Here is an 18,499-nt window from a genome sequence, read left to right on the forward strand (position 1 = left end):
GGTTTAGAGTTAAGACTGCATACTTCTCTTGCAGAGGACCTGAGTTTGGTCTCCAGCATCCACACTGGGTGGCTTACACTATTCTATAACTCCAGGGGACCTGTCACCTCTGGTCTCTGAGAGCAATTGCACTCTCATGCACATATTGACATACAGACGAATATACATAATTTAAAAATATAAAAGTAAATCTTAATTTAAAAGACATGAGAATTTCCACTTATGCTCATTTTTATTCTGAAACAGATATTAAATTAATATATTTGTGTGTGTGTGTGTGTTTTATTTTGTTTTTTTGGTTTTTTTGTTTTCTTTGAGAAAGGGCTTCTCTGTGGAACAGTCCTAGCTGTCTTGGAACTCTCTTTGTAGACCAGGCTGGCCTTGAACTCAGAGATCCACCTGCCTCTGCCTCCCAAGTGCTGGGATTAAAGGTGTGCACCACCACCATCCAGATTTAAATCATTAATATTTAATAAATAGGATGGCCTGGGAGTATGCTAGATCATCACATAAGGTAGAATTCCCCAATTCAAGGCACCCTCTTTGTTTGTCCTCAATTTGTATCTGCCGACTCAGATGGACTCATAGATGTTTATGTTCTACTACTGAACTATGCCCTTAGTTCCTAGAATGACTGTGAGAAGAAACTAATTTTAGACATTTTTCAGACAGTATTTTAGACATTTATGTTAGACCTTTATTTCACTTGCTCATTCTAATTTGCTTAAGGTGTGTGCAACAGTGAGATCTATTTCAAAGGTTATCTTAATTTTTAATACATGTCAAAGTCCATACCTGATTTTTTAATGATGATACAATGTATTCTTTTTCATAATAGGATATTGTCTTGTGAGTTTCTGGTGTATCACTAACTATCCACATCCATAAAATAAACCAAAATATTCCAACTATACCTTAGAAAAAGAAAGATGACAATTAAATTTGAATATATCAACAGCATTTTGTACACATTTTAAGAAGATTATGCATCTATAAATGCAATGTGAAATTAGATTTAGTTTCAAGCTTCAGATCTTCAATGGAATAGTAACTATTATTCTTCATGCACTGGGGGGAATGACTGAGACGGAGCGCTTCCTGGCATGGTATCCACTATGAAGCCCAGGCTAAACTTGAGGTAATTCTCCTGTCTCTGCCGCTGGGATGACAGGTATGTATGACCACTCACAGTCTTAAATACAGTCTAAGATACCTCAATCACAAGATTCTGCCAATCAGAGGCTACAGACAGACTTAGTTTCTCAAGTGCCACTATTGCCATTCTTGGCTCAGAACAATTTTTTTTATATATATAGACTTGTTTCATTTTGCTAATATAATTAATTCTAGAACATTTTCATAAGCAGAAAAAAAAAACATGTGGCAATTAACAGGTTCTCTTCCCATGCCCTGGTGTTCAAATATTAAATCTATATTTTGTCCAATGGATTGTCCATTCTGGAGAAGAAAAATCTTCAGGAATAAATTTCTATAACACACACACACACACACACACACACACACAGCGTCTTTTTCATTCATTTTGAAGGTCTATTTCCTATGATCCTGTCAATCAATCTGAGAAATGAAATGCCTTCACACTAAGGGAAAGGAAAATGATTAAATCCCTACTCTATTTTGCTTGAGAAAGTATTTTCATAACTCCCAGATAGTGACTTTTCACAGTGCGACACTAAAGTCCAGGACTCAACATTAGTTTCTACAGAAGCACACTGCAAAGCTAACAGGTCAAACTGGGCTAGATCCTGTCAACTGTAACAACCCGGGAAACAGGTTTTTGGTGTTTTAGAACACTGTGGTTTGGGCAGTGAGTCCTTCAGTGAGTTAGCTCCTTCTACTTATGGCCCCTTTCCTTCTGAGATTTTTTTTTTTTTTTTTTTTTTTCTGTAGCTTTGGAGCCTGTCCTGGAACTAACTTTGTAGACCAGGCTGGCCTCAAACTCACAGAGATCCACCTGCCTGACTCCCAAGTGCTGGGATTAAAAGCGTGAGCCACCACTGCCCCGAACCTTCTGAGAAATTTTTACACAACTTTGTATACAAGATATATAAAACCATTAGACAAATCAAATATTTACTGATAATGAAAGAAATTTAAGTTCTTTGTTATTCATATAATTTTACTAATTATGAAAGGTACAAGATAATTTACATACTGAGATGTGTTTATTATTATATAAAGTGTTAAATACTGGATGCCTATTTCACACTTGCAGTGTGCAGAGCATCCTCAAGGCTTTTTTGACTTGCCTTTGATCTTGTGATGGTCCATTCTGAGAACACTGCTTTTGTGTGCATGGGTCATACAAAATGCAGAAGCATATTTAGGACCATTTCAAGATTTATTGGGGATTGGTGTGGTGGCACATGCCTTTAGTCCCAGTACTTAGAAGGCAGGTGGAGCTCTGAGTCTGAGGCCAGCCTGGTCTACAGAGCTAGTTCCAGGACAGCCAGGGCTGTTACTCAGAGAAACACTGTCTCAAAACAACAAATTTTTATGAACTCCAATGTTCAGTTATGAAATCTTGAAGTTAGGAAGTTGGGGGGGAGAATCACATTTAAATGTAATCAACTACTATTACATTTTGAATTTACATGACAACTTAGTTAAAATTTTTTTCCCCAGTTCCCTTCTCCCACCCATCCTCTCCTACCGCCCCCCCCCCACTTAGTAAAAAATTTATACTTACCAAAAAGATAGAAGACATAAGTCCAATTCATATAGTAGCAAATTATTCCAGAAAGAGGAAGTGAGATTACTGTCCCAAGCTGTGCTCCTAGGTCAACACAGAAAACTTTATAAGCCTTGCAGTAAGGTGAACAAACAAAAGGTCTACTGTTTAAGAGTGGGGAACAGGATACAGGACAGAAAGAATGACTGAATTAGAAGCAGCTTCATGTGAAGAGAAAATCCAGCACGCTCCTACAGGATCATGTTCCAGGAAATGTAAAGCATACACACAGACACACACACACACAGACACACACAGACACACACAGACACACACACACACACACACACACACACACACACTCTTACACTTATATAAGTGACAACTATGTAGATAGTGATGAATAGGAAGTCAGTATGGGAGCCATGCATAGTGGTACATGCTGCAATCCCAGCCTAGAGAGGCTGACACAGGCCAATGGTATGGGCATGCTTGCTGAAATAAGAGTGAGGCTTTTCATAATTTTATATACAAACAATTGTTTTATAAATTCATTTTAACCAGAAAATGGAAGACGTTTTAGTTAAATGTGATGGGCGCTAAATGATAGTCTATATTTTTTTACTTATTTTTTTTTTTTTAACTGGGACAGGATTGTACCCTGTAGCCCAGGCTGCTCTTGAACTCATTATGTAGCTCTGACTTGCCTCAAATTTACAGAAATGCTCTTGCCTCAGCTTCCCAGGTGCTGGGATTACAGGTGTCAATGACTGTGCTTGGCTAGATAATATTTATTTACTTTTAAAGTCAGGGTCTCAGTTAGCCTAGGATAGCCCTGATATCCATTTGTAGCTAAGGATGATCTTGCACTTCTAATCTTCCTTCCTCCACTTCTGAAGTATGGGAATTATAGACACATGTTACCATAATCTGGCTTAGACATTATTCCTGATCCCATGTTTTGGTCATCGGTAGCAGACTGATATAAACCAACGACTATTCCATATTTGGAAGTATAAGAGCCACAGAGCAACGCAGAGTTCAAATATGAGAGTTATTTCTGACCCCCTGAAGTGAGGGAAAGAGGTAGGGAGCAGCAACCAGACTTTGAAAAGATGGCTGAGATTCAGTCTCAGAGCAACTAAGAAAGACAATAAGGAAGTGGAGATAGCTGGGAGCAATGGCGTACGCCTTTAGTCCCAGAACTTGGGAGGCAGAGGCAGGCGGATCTATTGAGTTTGAGGCCAGCCTGGTTTACAGAACAAGTTCCAGGACAGCCAGGGTTACACAGAGAAACCCTGTCTCAAAAACCAAAACCAAGAAAATAAGGGCAGGCGATAGATGAACGAAGGGCTGAGAACAGGAAAGCTGACAATGCGTCTGGGAGCTTCACTGGTAAAGGAGAGGGGCAGAGATAAAGCCTGGAAGATAGATTGCATGGCCAATGAGTACCCATCTGCACTCTCTGCATCTCCTTTAATGTGCTTCTTCTGCACAGAGACCTTGGTGGTGTGAGCGCTCACTATCCCATCTGAGGCAATGTGTTAACCAGTCACGGTCAATAGGCTTCCAATATAGCAGTGGTTGTTCGTGTGCGATACAGTAGATGCTGTTCCGTGAAGCTAGCTCTGGAGTGGTTTATCTCTTCATGACTAGCTGTAATTCCAGTTCCAGGGGACCCAACACCCATGGCAAAACACCAATGCACAAAATAATAATAATAATAATAATAATAATAATAATAATAATAATAATAATAATAAATCAACTGAAGTAAACTCCTAATGACCACACCAGGTAGCTCACAACTGCCTGTAACTCTAGCTCTAGGGGTTCTGATGCCTTTGTGTGTATCCATACCCATGTGTATGTACATGCACATGCAAACACACACACACACACACACACACACACACACACACACACACACACACACACACGGAATTAAAAATGAAATAAAGCTTGCTGGGTATGGTGGTGCATGCCTTTAGTCTCAGGACTTGGGAAGCAGAAGAAAGCAGATCTCTATGTGATCAAGGGTAGCATGGCCTACACAGTCAAGGATAAATAGTGAAACCCTGTCTCCAAAGAAATAAACCAACTATAGGACAAAAGACTCAAAACCAAATGATCAAACAATAGTAACAAAATCACAATTAAGGAACAAAACCAATTTTTTTTCCAGCTACTGAACTATTTTATAAATTGCAATATTTGAAAAGACAACATATTTTGAGATAAATAAAAGCAGGCAGAGGAAATGGTATCAGTCAATCATGGCACATTGTTCTCTTTCTGAGACAAAGAGAAAAACTGACAGTAAAGGCATACCCCTAAAAGGTTATTTACCCCGGGAAGAGGCATCTACACTGAGTGATTCTGGCATGCAGATATGTTTCTCAAGGTTGGTACATATGCATCAGATAAATGCTTTATGAGGAGAGTTATCTTACCTGCATAGGAAATGGTAAGCAGCTTGCTTCTTTCAAGAGGGGGTGCCCAGGAAGACCACATGGCATGCATAGCCGGAAACGTAACACCCTGGGGGTGGATATTTCTGATGAAATACAAGGCAGCTTCAAAATCAGATAGAAAAGATAAAAAGTTGCTGACCTAGCTTTATGGATGAGGCATGTGGAATGTACAGAAAGAATGGTGAAAGATGAGAGAATCTAAGTACAGACAGCATTTAAATTCTATTAAAAGCTATCAGGGTCCTCTGTGGCAGCAGTAGAAACAACAGCCTACAAGGTTAAACGTCCACAGACAAGAAGCTACACTAAAAGACTAGTTGAGCAAAGAGATACAGGAGCTGGATCAGAAGCAACAGACTACAGATAAGTATGTTTTACTTAGAGAAGGAGAAGGAGGAGGAGAAAGAGGAGAAGGAGGAGAAGGAGAGGAGAGGGAGAAGGAGAAAACAACCAACAAACAAACCTGGGAGGTTGATAGTATTTATTTTGTAACCAGGAAGGAATTATTTAATAGACTTCTGTGAGGACTGCTATTTGGATATGGATGATAAGGACATGCAGATTACTAACAAAGTTTTAAACTGGTGGTGGGGTGGCGGCGGCGCACACCTTTAATTCCAGCACTGGGGAGGCAGAGACAGAGGCAGGGGGCGGATCTCTGTGAGATCGAGACCAGCCTGGTCTATGGAGCAAGTTCCAGGACAGCCAGAGCTGTTACACAGAGAAACCCTGACTCGAAAAACAAACAAACAAAAGAATAAGAAGATGAACAAGAACTAAAGATGTTTACCTCTCCTAGTCCTTCTAGTGCTCTCAGCACGATAAGGGCCACCACTCCTAAGTCTGCAGCCATGGGTGTGAACAGAGTGAAGACAGCAGTGCCCAGGATGCCAAAGCCCAGCAGCAGCTTGCCTCCGACTCTGCTGGCAATGTAACCCCCAGGAATCTGTGTGATGATGTAGCCGTAAAAAAAGGAGCCAAGAATCCACCCTTGAGTTTCTGCATCCCACTGGTACTTTTTACCCTGTTTAAAAAAAAAAAAGAGTAGAAAGAAAAATGATCCTTCGACTTGAAATTTTAGATTGTTTTAGACTATAGAACATGCAAGCTGTGCTTTTTTTTTTTTTTTTTTTTTTTTTTTTTTGTCACTTTGACACAAGCTAGGGTCATCTGGGAAGCAGGAACCTCAATGAAGAAAATGCTGCCATCAGTTTGGCCTGTAGGCAAGTCTGTGGCCTTCTCTTGATTGATGACTGATGTGGGAGGGCCTAGGCTACTGTGGACAGGTGGTCTGGGCTATAAAGAGCAAGCTGAGAAGGTCATGGGGGATTCTGGCAAGTAGTGCTCCTGCTTCAGTTCCTGCATCCAGCTTTCTGCCTTGAGTTCCTACACTGACTTCCCTTCATGACCGACTGTAAGCTGTAGATGATTAAATGCTTCCCTTCCCAGGCTGCTTTTTTTGTTACGGTGCTCATCACAGCAACAGGAACCTAACTAGGACAAGCTTCTAGAGGGCAGGTGAGCCACTGCAATGTACAGTTTCCAGCGGTGAGTGGACAAGAACGGAAAGTCACAAACTTCAAGAAGCTTGCTGTTCTATGACTCTAGACTAGAAGAGGAGCTGCTGAGGCTCTGTAACAAGTCTGACTGAGAAGGTTCAAAATAGAGCCGCAGGCTTGGTTGGGCTGGGCTGTGATGACACATGCCTTTAATGCCAGCACTCAGGGGGCAGAGGCAGAGGGATCTGTGAAAAGTCTACGTAGTGCTATATAGGGAGTTCGAGAACAGCCAAGGCTCTGTAAAGAGACCCTGTCTCAAAATCAAAAAAACAAACAAAAATCCAATTTTCTAATGTACCAGTCGGGTTTCTTCAAATACACCTCAGGAAAACTGAAAAACTAATTTCCAAAGGGATCAAATGTACGTGGTAGCACAAGCTATAATTTAATGGTTCAACTAACTACCCCACCCTCCCCAGCCACCAAAAAAGACATCTTAACCTGGGGAGAATACACATGAACAAATATTTTGGTTTCTTTCTGATAAAGGCATATTTTTTCATTATTTTAACTTGTAAGTATTTCAGTGTTAATCAAATTTTTGTTTAAAAATAGCGCTTACCGTGTGATTTCGGTGTACTTTTATGGGGGCAGAGTGTTCTGCACACTCTTTGGAAGTTCTGTTATCCGTCAGAGTAGTATTTGAATCTACCATGTCCACCAACGCAACACTCAGGTTCACACGCAACGAATAAAGAACGAAAAAACCAAAGAAAGCCAAAATCGCTAGGTTGTAACGAGCAGAGCAGCATACTGGAGCTGAAATTAAGATTGGGAGAAAACTTTAAATTATACGATGGTCTCTAAGTAATGAAAGGAAAAAATGTTTAAAGACTTATTTATGTATTTGCTTTTTTCAAGACAGGGTTTCTCTGTGTAGTGCTGGCTGTCCTGGACTTCTCTTTGTAGACCAGGCTGGCCTTGAACTCGGATATCCACCTGCCTCTTCCTCCAGAGCACTGGGATTAAAGGCATGTGCTACCATGCCCCAAAGGTTTATTTTTATATCTTACATATGAATATTTTGCCTGTATATATTTGTGTACTGTATGTGACCAGTGCCCACAGAGGCCAGATGGGGGTATTAGATCCCTTGGAACTGGAGTTATGAATCATATGTTAGCAGCCATGTGGATGATGGGAACGGAACCCAGGTCCTCTACAAGAGCAATAAGTGCTCTTAAACTACTTAGCCAGGGGGCTGGAGAGATGGCTCAGAGGTTAAGAGCACCGGCTGCTCTTCCAGAGGTCCTGAGTTCAATTCCCAGCAACCACATGGTGGCTCACAACCATCCGTTATGAGATCTGTTGCCCTCTTCAGGTGTGCAGATATACATGGAAGTAGAATGTTGTACACATAATAAATAAATAAAATCTTAAAAAAAACCTACCTAGCCAGTGTTCCAGCCCCGCCCTCCCAAAGACAATTCTTAAAGAAATATCCAAACTACTAATTAATATTTCTTTGAATAGTCTCAGATTAAGCATGTCTACACAGATTTGCTCAAAGGTAATTTAATCCCTCTTACCCACAGCTTTAGTAAAAATGTGGCATGAGGGGCTGGAGGGATGGCTCACCAGCTAAGAGTATTAACTTCTCTTTTAGAGTATCGTATTCCTGTTCAATTCCCAGCACCTACAAGGCAGCTTACAACTATCTATAACTCCAGTTCCAGGGCATCTGACACCCTTACACAGACATATGCAGGCAAAACACTAATGCACATAAAATAAAAATAAATAATTTAAAAAAATGTGGCATGAGAAAAATAGGTAATTGTTTAATAGCATCACTATACCTTTCCCTCTCTAACTGTAAGCAAGCTCCCAACTGAATGCTGTCTTCTCTAAGAGTTGCAACAGAAGAGTGACCAAGACATGCTCTCAATTGTTGAGCCATCTCTCCAGCCACCAGGGAACCTGTCATTGGGTATCCTTGACTCCTTCCTCAGAGCTACAGCTATCGTCTTCTCGTGCTACTAGGACAGGCAGACACAAATCCATGAGAATCACACTTCTAAGACTTTAGTCACGCTGTCTGCCATTTAAATTTGAACAATTTGCGGTTTGCTCCAATCAAACAGATACGTCAAGGTGTGCTCTATAGCAGAACACATTTCATCATCACTTTATCAGGCTCGGATGGAGAAGTCTAATCTCAAATTTGGACAGTTAAAAGGTGTCACTTTAAATAATCTGGAGAAGTGGACAGGTTTGAGTAAATTGAAAGGGGAAAATTAATAGTCCTCGACCAAATGCTTGATAAAGGAGAAAAAGGGAGGGATGAGTAATTAGCAGTCCCCCTGCTCTAAACTATTTTATGTTACTCTTGCTTGTAATATCATTACTCCTTCCCATTTTTTTATACAGCTATCTTTTTATTGTATGCTATTAGTCTTTTCCTTAGGTAATGCTTGATTTGCACTATAATATACAGTATCACTCTTTTCCACTTCAACCTTTTTTTTTTTTTTTTAATAGTTCCCTTCTTCTATTATACGTTGTTTGTTTCTCCTCAGGTCATGATTGATGTGGCTTACAGGCCATTTTATCCTGTAAGATGTGGGTCTAGAGGTTGAGAAGTGAAAGCGAGGTGGAGAAAGAACTGGCAGGATGGCTCCGTGGGTCAGCTGCTTGGTTGGTTGGTCACTGAAACAAACACGATGAGGAGAACTTCCACAAGCTGTCCTCCAGTTCCCCATCCCCCCAAATAAATAAATAAACAAATAAACAGACAAATAAATGTTTTTAAAAGGTGAGCAAGGGGCTGGAGACATGGCTCAGTGATTAAGAGAATGGATTGCTCTTCTGGAAGGACTAGGTTTGGTTTGAATTTGCAGCACCCACACAGTGCCTCAGTAACAGTCTGGAAGTCCAGTTCTGGAGAATCCAATGTCCTCTTCTGCCCTTCATGGTCACTGCATACATACAGTGAACAGATATACATGCAGGCGAAACACTCACGCACATAAATATAAATAAAAATTTTTAAAAAAATTTAAAAGGTGAGCAAGATATTTCAAATTATTAGTGATGATGCTTCAAAAGTTATAGATCAGGCAAGTTACACTTCTAAAGTACTGTCAACAATCAGAAAATAGAATACATTACAAAGTTTAAAAGTTATACTAAGGTGGGCACGCCTTTAACCCCAGCACTAGAAGGCAAGAGACAGGTGGATCTCTGCGAGTTTGAGGCCAACTTGATCTACAGAGCGATTCAGGACAGCCAGAGCGGTTACACAGAGAAACCCTGTCTCAAACAAAACAAAACAAAGTTATATTAAAAATAAATTGGTGCCAGGTTTATGAAAATGGTTGTGACTGTAAATCTATTTAGTCAGAACTATTTTTTGAAAGTAAAACAAGACTATGATTTGGATACTCTTTGAAACTGATCCAAGGTAAAACAAGCTTGCATGGCAGAAAGAGCCGGTTCACTGGATACCCCCCACACGGAGATCAGAGCAAGATCATGCTTGCATAATGAGCACAGCACTCATCAAAACAAACACTAGCCTTTAAGATGCCTTTATAAACACACTGTGGAGTGGGTGTAACAGAGAACAAAGGCTAACAGTGAAAGAGACCCAGGACTGACTCTCAGTTCTGGCCATGTGTGCTTACAGAGTTACTTAGATGAAATAAATGAAATAACAACCTTTTTATTCTCAAGGTTTTTAGTTCTAAAAAAATAAGAGTACTATCTGTGGGGCAGCTCTGCTCCATAAAGATGGGTTTTTTCTTTTCTTTTTAAAGATTTACTTATGCATACAACATACAACATTCTGCCTCCATGTATGCCTGCAGGCCAGAAGAGGGCACCAGATCTCATTACAAATGGTTGTGAGTCACCATGTGGTTGCTGGTATTGAACTCAGGATCTCTGGAAGAGCAACCAGTGCTCTTAACCTCTGAGCTATCTCTCCAGCCCCAAGATAGGTTCTACAGATTGGGAAAAATGTTCAAGATAAAGGTCTAGGGAGGAAGTGTCTCTGAGAAACATAAAAGCCAGGTGTGGCCTGGCCCTACAGATAGCACAGGTCACCAGGCTATTAACTTCACCCAATCCCAGCCTTCTGGGCAGAAAACAGGTTATACACTTCTTTCATTCAAGTGACAACCCTGCATGTTTAATAATCCTGGTTCCCTTAGTGCTTATCTATGGACACAAAGACCTCCTGCCCTCTACATCAGCCCCTTCTATGTTTTTAAAGAAAAAACAGTGACCATAATAGAGGCCATGGCTAAATGCACTGACTGCCTCTATGGCTAGTCTAATTCATATAGGCAAGCATAAGAGAATTTTAAGAATAGCTAACAGAGGACCAAGAAAAGCGGAAAGTCACATTAACCATAATGGCCATTCAAAGGTCACTTGAGAGATTTTTGCCTATCTCTTTATGCAAATCATTGCTTTGATCCTCCATATTATGAGAAAAATCTGACCTATTAAAACAACACATATTAGGAAATCACCCATCTCTTGATTAATTTGTTGATATTTTTGCTGTAATATTAGTAGTCCTTCCTTCCTTCCTTCCTTCCTTCCTTCCTCCCTCCCTCCCTCTCTCCCTCCCTTTCTTTCTTTGTTTCTCTGTGTAACTGCTATGGTTGTCCTAGAACTCGATTTATAGACCAGGCTGGCCTCAAACTCACCAATGCCTGGTATAATATTAGTAGTTTTACTAATCATACAGGCCATCTTTGAGAACTCTGTTTTGTATATCAGTAACCATTTCTGGGATTGGCAATAATCAGCCAAAAACAATCCTTAGCATGACCAAACAATATCATACTGTCTCCTAATATAGGTGTCTTTTTTATCCACCTGCCCCCTCCACTGCCGACAAAAAGGCATTTGGATTCTGCATTAACAAGCTGAGAATGAACAGGGTTAGCAGGTAATGCAGTCAGTAACATAACAACATCATTTTTAGGTCAGTAGTATTGTATACTTGTTGGGCTTGGTAAGTTAAATAAAATCTTGATATCTCCCCAAGTTATTGGCTTCCTCTCCCTCTTGATGGGTCTGTCACTTATTTTTAGATGATTCATTTGTCTGTTGGTCTCCAGGATGCTGTCCTGTTTGGATGCATCTCAGACTTCTTTTATTTTCTGGAAAGACAAAAGCATAACCTGGACCTGATGCTAGAAGAACATCTGAACCTTACCAGTGATTTGTTTCTAGAACCTTTCTTTTGACATATACTTTAGGCTACTAGCTATGCCCCAGAAACTTGGAATACTTTGTAAAATAATGCCTTCCACACAGGATGGGCTTTCAAAAGCTTACCTAATGAAATGTCCTCCCTCACCAGAGTCTGGTCATTTAATAGACCAAGTGCAAGCACAAAATTAAAAAACAAACAAGATCCACTTAAACAAAGGTTTTTAACTTTAAAAGATTTAAGCCTGAGCGTAAGATTTAGAATCTTTTTTTAAAATTTTATTTATTTATTTTTTTAGCCCCTCCACCTTGCCGGCCCCTGAGAATTACGTTTTACTCCCTCAGACAGAAATTTCAAGTTGAGTGACAGTCCTCTGACTCGGTAGGCCCTACCTCAAACCCTGAGCTGCTAGAGGTGGTCCTCATAATTTGCTCCTATTTTCCTTCCTAAATCCACTCCAAGCCTGTTTACATGGTCATTTTTAATTTTTTTTGTAATATTGTACAAAAATACAAAAAAATATGAAATTTTAGTAATAAACACAGAGGAATCTGGGTGGTTTGGGTTCTCAGTGACTAAAAGACCTGAAATGAGAAAGATACATGTTTTTAATTCCAGCACTTGTGAGGCAGAGCCAGGTGAACGAATCTCTGAGTACCAGGACAGTCACTGCTATGTAAAGACCCTGTCTTAATTGGGGGCTGGAGAGATGGCTCAGAGGTTAAGAGCACTGACTGCTCTTCCAGAGTTCCTGAGTTCAATTCCCAGGAACCACATGGTGGCTCACAGCCATCCGTTATGAGATCTGGTGCCCTCTTCTGGTGTGCAGATATACATGGAAGCAGAATGTTGTATACATAATAATTAAATAATCAAATAAATAAATAAATAAATAAATAAATAAATAAAATCTTAAAAAAAAAAAGACCCTGTCTTAAAAAGCCAACCAACAAACCAACAAACAACAAAACCATACTAGTCCGGCAGTGGAGGTGCACACCTTTAATCCCAGCACTTGGGAGGCTGAGGCAGGTGGATCTTAGTGAGTTTGAGCCCAGCCTGGTCTACAAAGTGAGTTTCAGGACAGCCAGGACTGTTACACAGAGAAGCCCTGTCTCAAAAAACAGAAGCAAAGCAAAACAAAGAAACAAACAAAAGATGCCATAGTGTGTCTAACATTTTGAGTGAGGTGTAGTGGTGCAGACTTTTACCTGGGTTATAATCCTTTTTTGTGGAGCATATGGAATATAAAACATATGCTCCTTGTCCTTTTGAAGAGCCATCTGGAGCCAGGCAGTAGTGGTGCATACCTTTAATGCCAGCACTCAGGAGGGAGAGGCAGGCAAATCTCTTTGAGCTGGATGCTGGCCTGGTCTATAGACTGAGTTCTAGAACAGCCAGAACTTCATAGTGAGACCCTGTCTTCAAAAATCAAAAACCAAAACCAAACTCCTTTGGGGCAGCCTAGACCTAGTGCATGCTGCAGCAGTGGAATCCTCCCTCCCAGCCATTCCTTGGAACTCAGGTGTTGCACCAAGCTGCTCCAAGCTCTGTCAGACCAGGGAGGCAGGAAGGGTAGCAGGGCAGCCAGGCCAGAGGGCTTTGAGTATCAGTCAGATGGCTTGGGAGGGTGAAACCCAAATGCATACAGCTGGGTGAAGCCTGATGGGCTGTGGGAGTCCATTAGGTCCACTCTGCTAAGACCTGCCAAGATGTGTCTCAGCAGAAAATGTTCTTTTCACTCTCTCTAATAATCTTCCGGAGAGGGTCCGTTAATACATTATTAATGTCCTCTAGCTGGCAGAATAATTGGCAGAGATCTTATCTCCCTTTAGTTCCCACTGCTTCCAGTGTTAACATCAATAGTTACTTGGTAAGGAACCAAGGATTAAATTTTACAGTTACTTGTACAAAGTTGCAGGGCTCTTAATATTTTTTCCTCTGGGTCTTTTTATTTATTCATTTATTTATTTATTCTGTGGATTGTTGTTTTACCTACATGTATATCTGTGTGAAGGTGTTAGATCCCCTGGAACTGGAGTTACAGTCAGTTGTGAGCTGCCATGTGGGTTCTGAGAATTGAACCCAGGTCCTCTGGAAGAACAGCCAGTGCTCTTAAACACTGACCCATTCCTCCATTCCCCTTGTCTAGGTCTTTTGTTTGTTTGATTTTTTGAGACAGGGTTTCTCTGTGTAGCTTTGGAGCCTGTCCTGGAACTTGCTTTTTAGACCATACTGGACTTTAACTCACAGAGATCCACCTGTCTCTGCCTCCCGAGTGCTGGGATTAAAGGCGGGCACTTGTTTGGGTCTTAACAAATGTTTCAATAATTGTAGAAAGTTCTTTGTCTCAAAGAACTCACTGGAACCCATGAATATTCCCACTTTTTCACTTAAAGTCATGAATTCTTCTGTTTCTATTTAAAGAAAAATTTTCTTACCTCCTCAGATGGTCAAGCCCCTCATGCTGGGTGCTGACTGTGGGGGGTCTTTGCAAACACCAGGGCCTGCAGGAGTGAGCCAAGAATGAAATCTGGCTCAACAGAACTCAATAGCAGGTGTTGGTTCAAATCCCGGGAAGTGTATTTTGGGTGCATTTATGTACAGTACAGTTTTGAAAAAAAGTTTCCTGGTGACAGTGACTCAATCCCATATGCACGATAAAGCTTAAGCACCACTACACCCAAACTCTTTGCAAAGTACTGTGGCCTCTTCCATAAAGAGGGTTCTATCGATAGGGAAAAAATGTTCAAGATAAAGGCCTAGGCAGGAAAAGCCTGGGACAAATATAATAGTTTACAGGAATCAGGTGTGGCCTGGCCCTACAGATAGCACTTTTCTAATAAAGTGCTACATACCTATGTGAGTGAGAAAGGAAGAGGCCCACTAATCTTGGGAAATAGGCCAGGGAAGGTTTTTTCCCCCAAGACAGGGTTTCTTTGTGTAGCTTTGGAGCCTATCCTGGCACTCTCTGGAGACCAGGCTGGCCTCGAACTCACAGAGATCTGCCTGCCTCTGCCTCCCGAGTGCTGGGAGGGATTTTTTTTTTAATGTTGTTTTTTTGGTTTTCAAGACAGGGTTTCTCTGTGTAACATTTCTGGCTGTCCTGGAACTCGCTCTGTAGATCAGGCAAGATCCTCCTGCCCCTGCCTCCTGAAGTGTGCTGAGGTTAAAGGCATGCTTCACCACAACCTGGCTGGAAGAGGGATATTTGACTGTGGCTTCCTCAATGAACAGAAATTGTCAGGCAGCTGTGGGGGTGGGGTGGGCGTGAGTACAACCATGCCAGCAAAAGCAACAGGATATGCAGAAGCAAGGGAATGAGAAAAGCACAGAACTTAACGCCTTCGCCCGAACCAAGTCTCGGAACTAATACTACTGAGTGGGAGTAGGCACTACTAACAAAATAGCTAATGTGACTGAGTGCTCACTGTATTGCGCTTGTTACAGATACTGTGAAGATGAGCTGCAAACTACTCAGCACACAGTAACTTCAGTAACTCAACTGTCATCATCGCCTTCTCTGGATCCTGGAAATCTAGCTCATAGATTAAGATTATATATGTGATTAGTTTTCTTTTTTCTTTTCTTTTCTTTTTTGTTTTCGAGACAGGGTTTCTCTGTGTAGCTTTGGAACCTATCCTGGCACTCGCTCTGGAGACCAGGCTGGCCTCGAACTCACAGAGATCCATCTGCCTCTGCCTCCGAGTGTTGGGATTAAAGGCGTGTGCCACCAACACCTGGCTGTGATTAGTTTTCATTTGTGGGAAATTAAGTGACTGACGTGGGGCATGAGGCTGCTAGTGGAACAGCGGGGACTGCTGAGAAGGTCCACATCCACACAAAACTGCAGAAGTATCTGCCTCGAGTGTAACTTCAAGTGCTGTGTGTCTGCGGAGGAGCAGCTGGCACCCAGCTGGATGTGATGACAAAGCATGGGGAAAGGGAATCCAGAGTGATGGACGGCAAGATGGTAAAAGTGCCAAAGTTTGATTCTAACCCAAGAAGAAGGTAAAAGGGGCCGAGGTGTAGATCAGTGGGTAGAGTGCTTACTTAGCATGTATTCAGGAGGTGGAGACACGAAGATCAGGAACACAAAGTCACCCTCAGCTATGTACTCAGATTGGGCTACATGAGACTATCTCAAAGACAACCAACTAAACAAACAAACAAACAAACAAAAAATGAAGCCAGGCATTGGTGGCGCATGCCTTTAATCCCAGCACTTGGGAGGTAGAGGCAGGTGGATCTCTGTGAGTTCAAGACCAGCCTGGTCTACAAGAGCTGGTTCTAGGACAGCCTCCAAAGCCACAGAGAAGCCCTGTCTCGAAAAACCAAAAAACAACAACAACAAAAAAACAATAACCCCCCCCCCAAAAAAAAACCAAAAAATGAAGTCGTCATCATCGTCGGCTCAACCCACTGCTGCCTTGAACTTTGCAAAATAAAGCATTCTTTCTTAGTTTTTTTTTTTCAATATATATGGATATTTTGACTGTCTGTCTGTCTGTGTACCATATGCATGTCTGGTGCCTAAGGAGGCCTCAGTAGGGTGCTGGATCCCCTGGAGATGGAATTGTAGATGGTTGTAAGCTTTCATGTGGGTGCTGGGAACTGAACCCAGGCCCACTGGAAGAGCAGCCGGTGTTCTAACTGCTGAGCCATCTTTCCAGTCCCCAAACCCAACACACTATTCTAAAAATAAAGCAAAACCAAACAAATCTCCAAGGAAACAACAAAAGTGTCTGCACAAAGTCAAAGCAATCATAGTAGGGTAGTTGCACACACAAGTAGGAAGGGTGCCTATCTGCTTATGGTTAAAGCAGTTACGAAAGAATCCTTTGGTAATGTTCACAAAAGACATACCCCACAGAAGACTGACAGATCGTGGTCAACAAAGGCAAATTTCCAGTTCAAGTCTTTCTCACAATGTGTGCAAGCCCATTTGTCCTTTAGTTTTTAGTAGCTTCAAGAAGCTACATGGCAAAAAGTGTATCAAAATCCAGTGAAGACACATACTTGTGTTTTGGGGCATGGTGGGTATGGAGACCAGAACCTTGCCAGGCAAAAACTCTACCACTGAGCTACAACCCCAGTCAGGGAAGATGCTCTTTGAAGTACCACACTGCAGGACCTCTGGGCACATTGTCTTAGCGCGCTACAGATAGCCATCTCAAGAATAACCCGTTTCTTAACTTAAACTGTAGTCTGACAGACGAGGAAACATGGAAATGTCTGCAATATTTTTAGTCTCTTACAGCACAAAGATATTCGTGGGATTATGCAACTGTCCTCCGCACACTCAACAGCTGCTATTATTATTATTTGTTTTCGATGTTGTGTCTCCTCCCTGCCCAAGGAGCTACCTGATCACATGCTTGCAGACCAGCATAAGCGGAAACCTGGCGGTCACTGGGCAAGAGCGAGCTGCACTTTGGCCCTTTGCTCGTTGACAAGGAAGGATACCCCCGACCCCGAAGTGCTTCAGGCCCCGCCAGCGCGGGCAGCTCCGACCGGTCCCGGGGGCTGCATCTGTGCCCCCAGCCCGCAGCCACTCCCTCAAGGCGCCCACGGCCGGAGCCACCCGCCGCCCGGAACGCTACCGCTAGCAGCCCCTCGGTGGTCCAGCCGCTCACCCGCTTCGGCCTGCCGGGCGCTCGGCAGGAGCGGGGTGCTGTCCGAGTTCTCCTCCTCATCGTTCACCGCCGGACCCCGAAGCAGGGGCCTCATGACGTCCGGAGAGCCGATGCGCTGATGTTGTTGTTCGGCCAACAGCGCTCACGGGAGGACATCCCCAGCGTCGCTCTGGCCGGGAGGGACAGCACTTAGCTCCGCCTCTTGCGTCACCTAGACCCCGCCCATCTCTGACCGCGGGTTCCTAAGGCGCCATTTTAGCTTCGGGCAACTCCGATGTGGGCGTGGCGTGGCGGGGTGGGCGTGGCTGGACCGGGCGAGGCGTTTACTTGGTTTGTCGAGGGCCGTAGGGAATCCAGGTTTCTTTCTGTTCCCCTAGCGAAAGGCGGGTCCTTGAGGGACTGGGGACAACCTGGAGGCGGTGACGGTGCTTTCATCGCGCAGTGATAGGATGTTAGGGAAGTGGACAGGGGATACCTGACCTCCAGATGTCTGTTCTAGAGTTCCCGACTATTATCAATCTTTGTCCTAGGACAGCATGTAGATTTTCAGGTGGAAAAGCAGTAAAGAAAAACATGTTCTGTCTGACGAACTGCCTATTTCACAGGTGAACCTTAATGCAGGCGGCTGGTTTTTTTTTTTCCCTCTGGAAAGGTATTGGGAATTGAACCCAGGGCCTCATACATACTAGAGCAACCCTGGTACCATTGATTTACATTCCCAGCCGGCAGGCCACGTGATGTTTCAAGCATGGTGGGGGTTGTCTCTGTTAATCTAATTTGGAAAGGTTTTCCTACTGCTGACTCTAAGAAAGAGGAACTAGGTAAATGCCCTAGTCAGCCTTGTGGGGGCCTTTGGGCCTCTGAGTAATAAAGGCCATTTCTGCAGCCAGATGGAAAAGATAGGATGTGGTAGATGTCCTTGGAGAAATCCAGACAGATCAAAAAACAACAAAGGCTTGCAAGCCAGT

The 18,499-nt window shown here is 42.5% G+C and overlaps 1 protein-coding gene across 1 annotated transcript in view; it reads right to left on the reverse strand.

Moving 5' to 3' along the window:
• The window catches only part of Slc17a5 (solute carrier family 17 member 5), a 32,832-nt gene extending 15,118 nt beyond the window's left edge, over nt 1–17,714 (reverse strand). Inside the window, exons 1-6 of the mRNA XM_027411079.2 lie at nt 17,532–17,714; nt 7,288–7,484; nt 5,957–6,190; nt 5,146–5,233; nt 2,711–2,797; nt 796–914 (exon numbers count right to left, since the gene is read on the reverse strand). Coding sequence (XP_027266880.1) covers nt 796–914; nt 2,711–2,797; nt 5,146–5,233; nt 5,957–6,190; nt 7,288–7,484; nt 17,532–17,625 — 819 coding nt within the window. The 5' untranslated portion in view covers nt 17,626–17,714. The remainder of the gene's footprint in view (nt 1–795; nt 915–2,710; nt 2,798–5,145; nt 5,234–5,956; nt 6,191–7,287; nt 7,485–17,531) is intronic.
• Nucleotides 17,715–18,499: the final 785 nt, after the last annotated feature.

Source organism: Cricetulus griseus, chromosome 4, assembly GCF_003668045.3.
Source record: "Cricetulus griseus strain 17A/GY chromosome 4, alternate assembly CriGri-PICRH-1.0, whole genome shotgun sequence".
Lineage (NCBI taxonomy): Eukaryota > Metazoa > Chordata > Mammalia > Rodentia > Cricetidae > Cricetulus > Cricetulus griseus.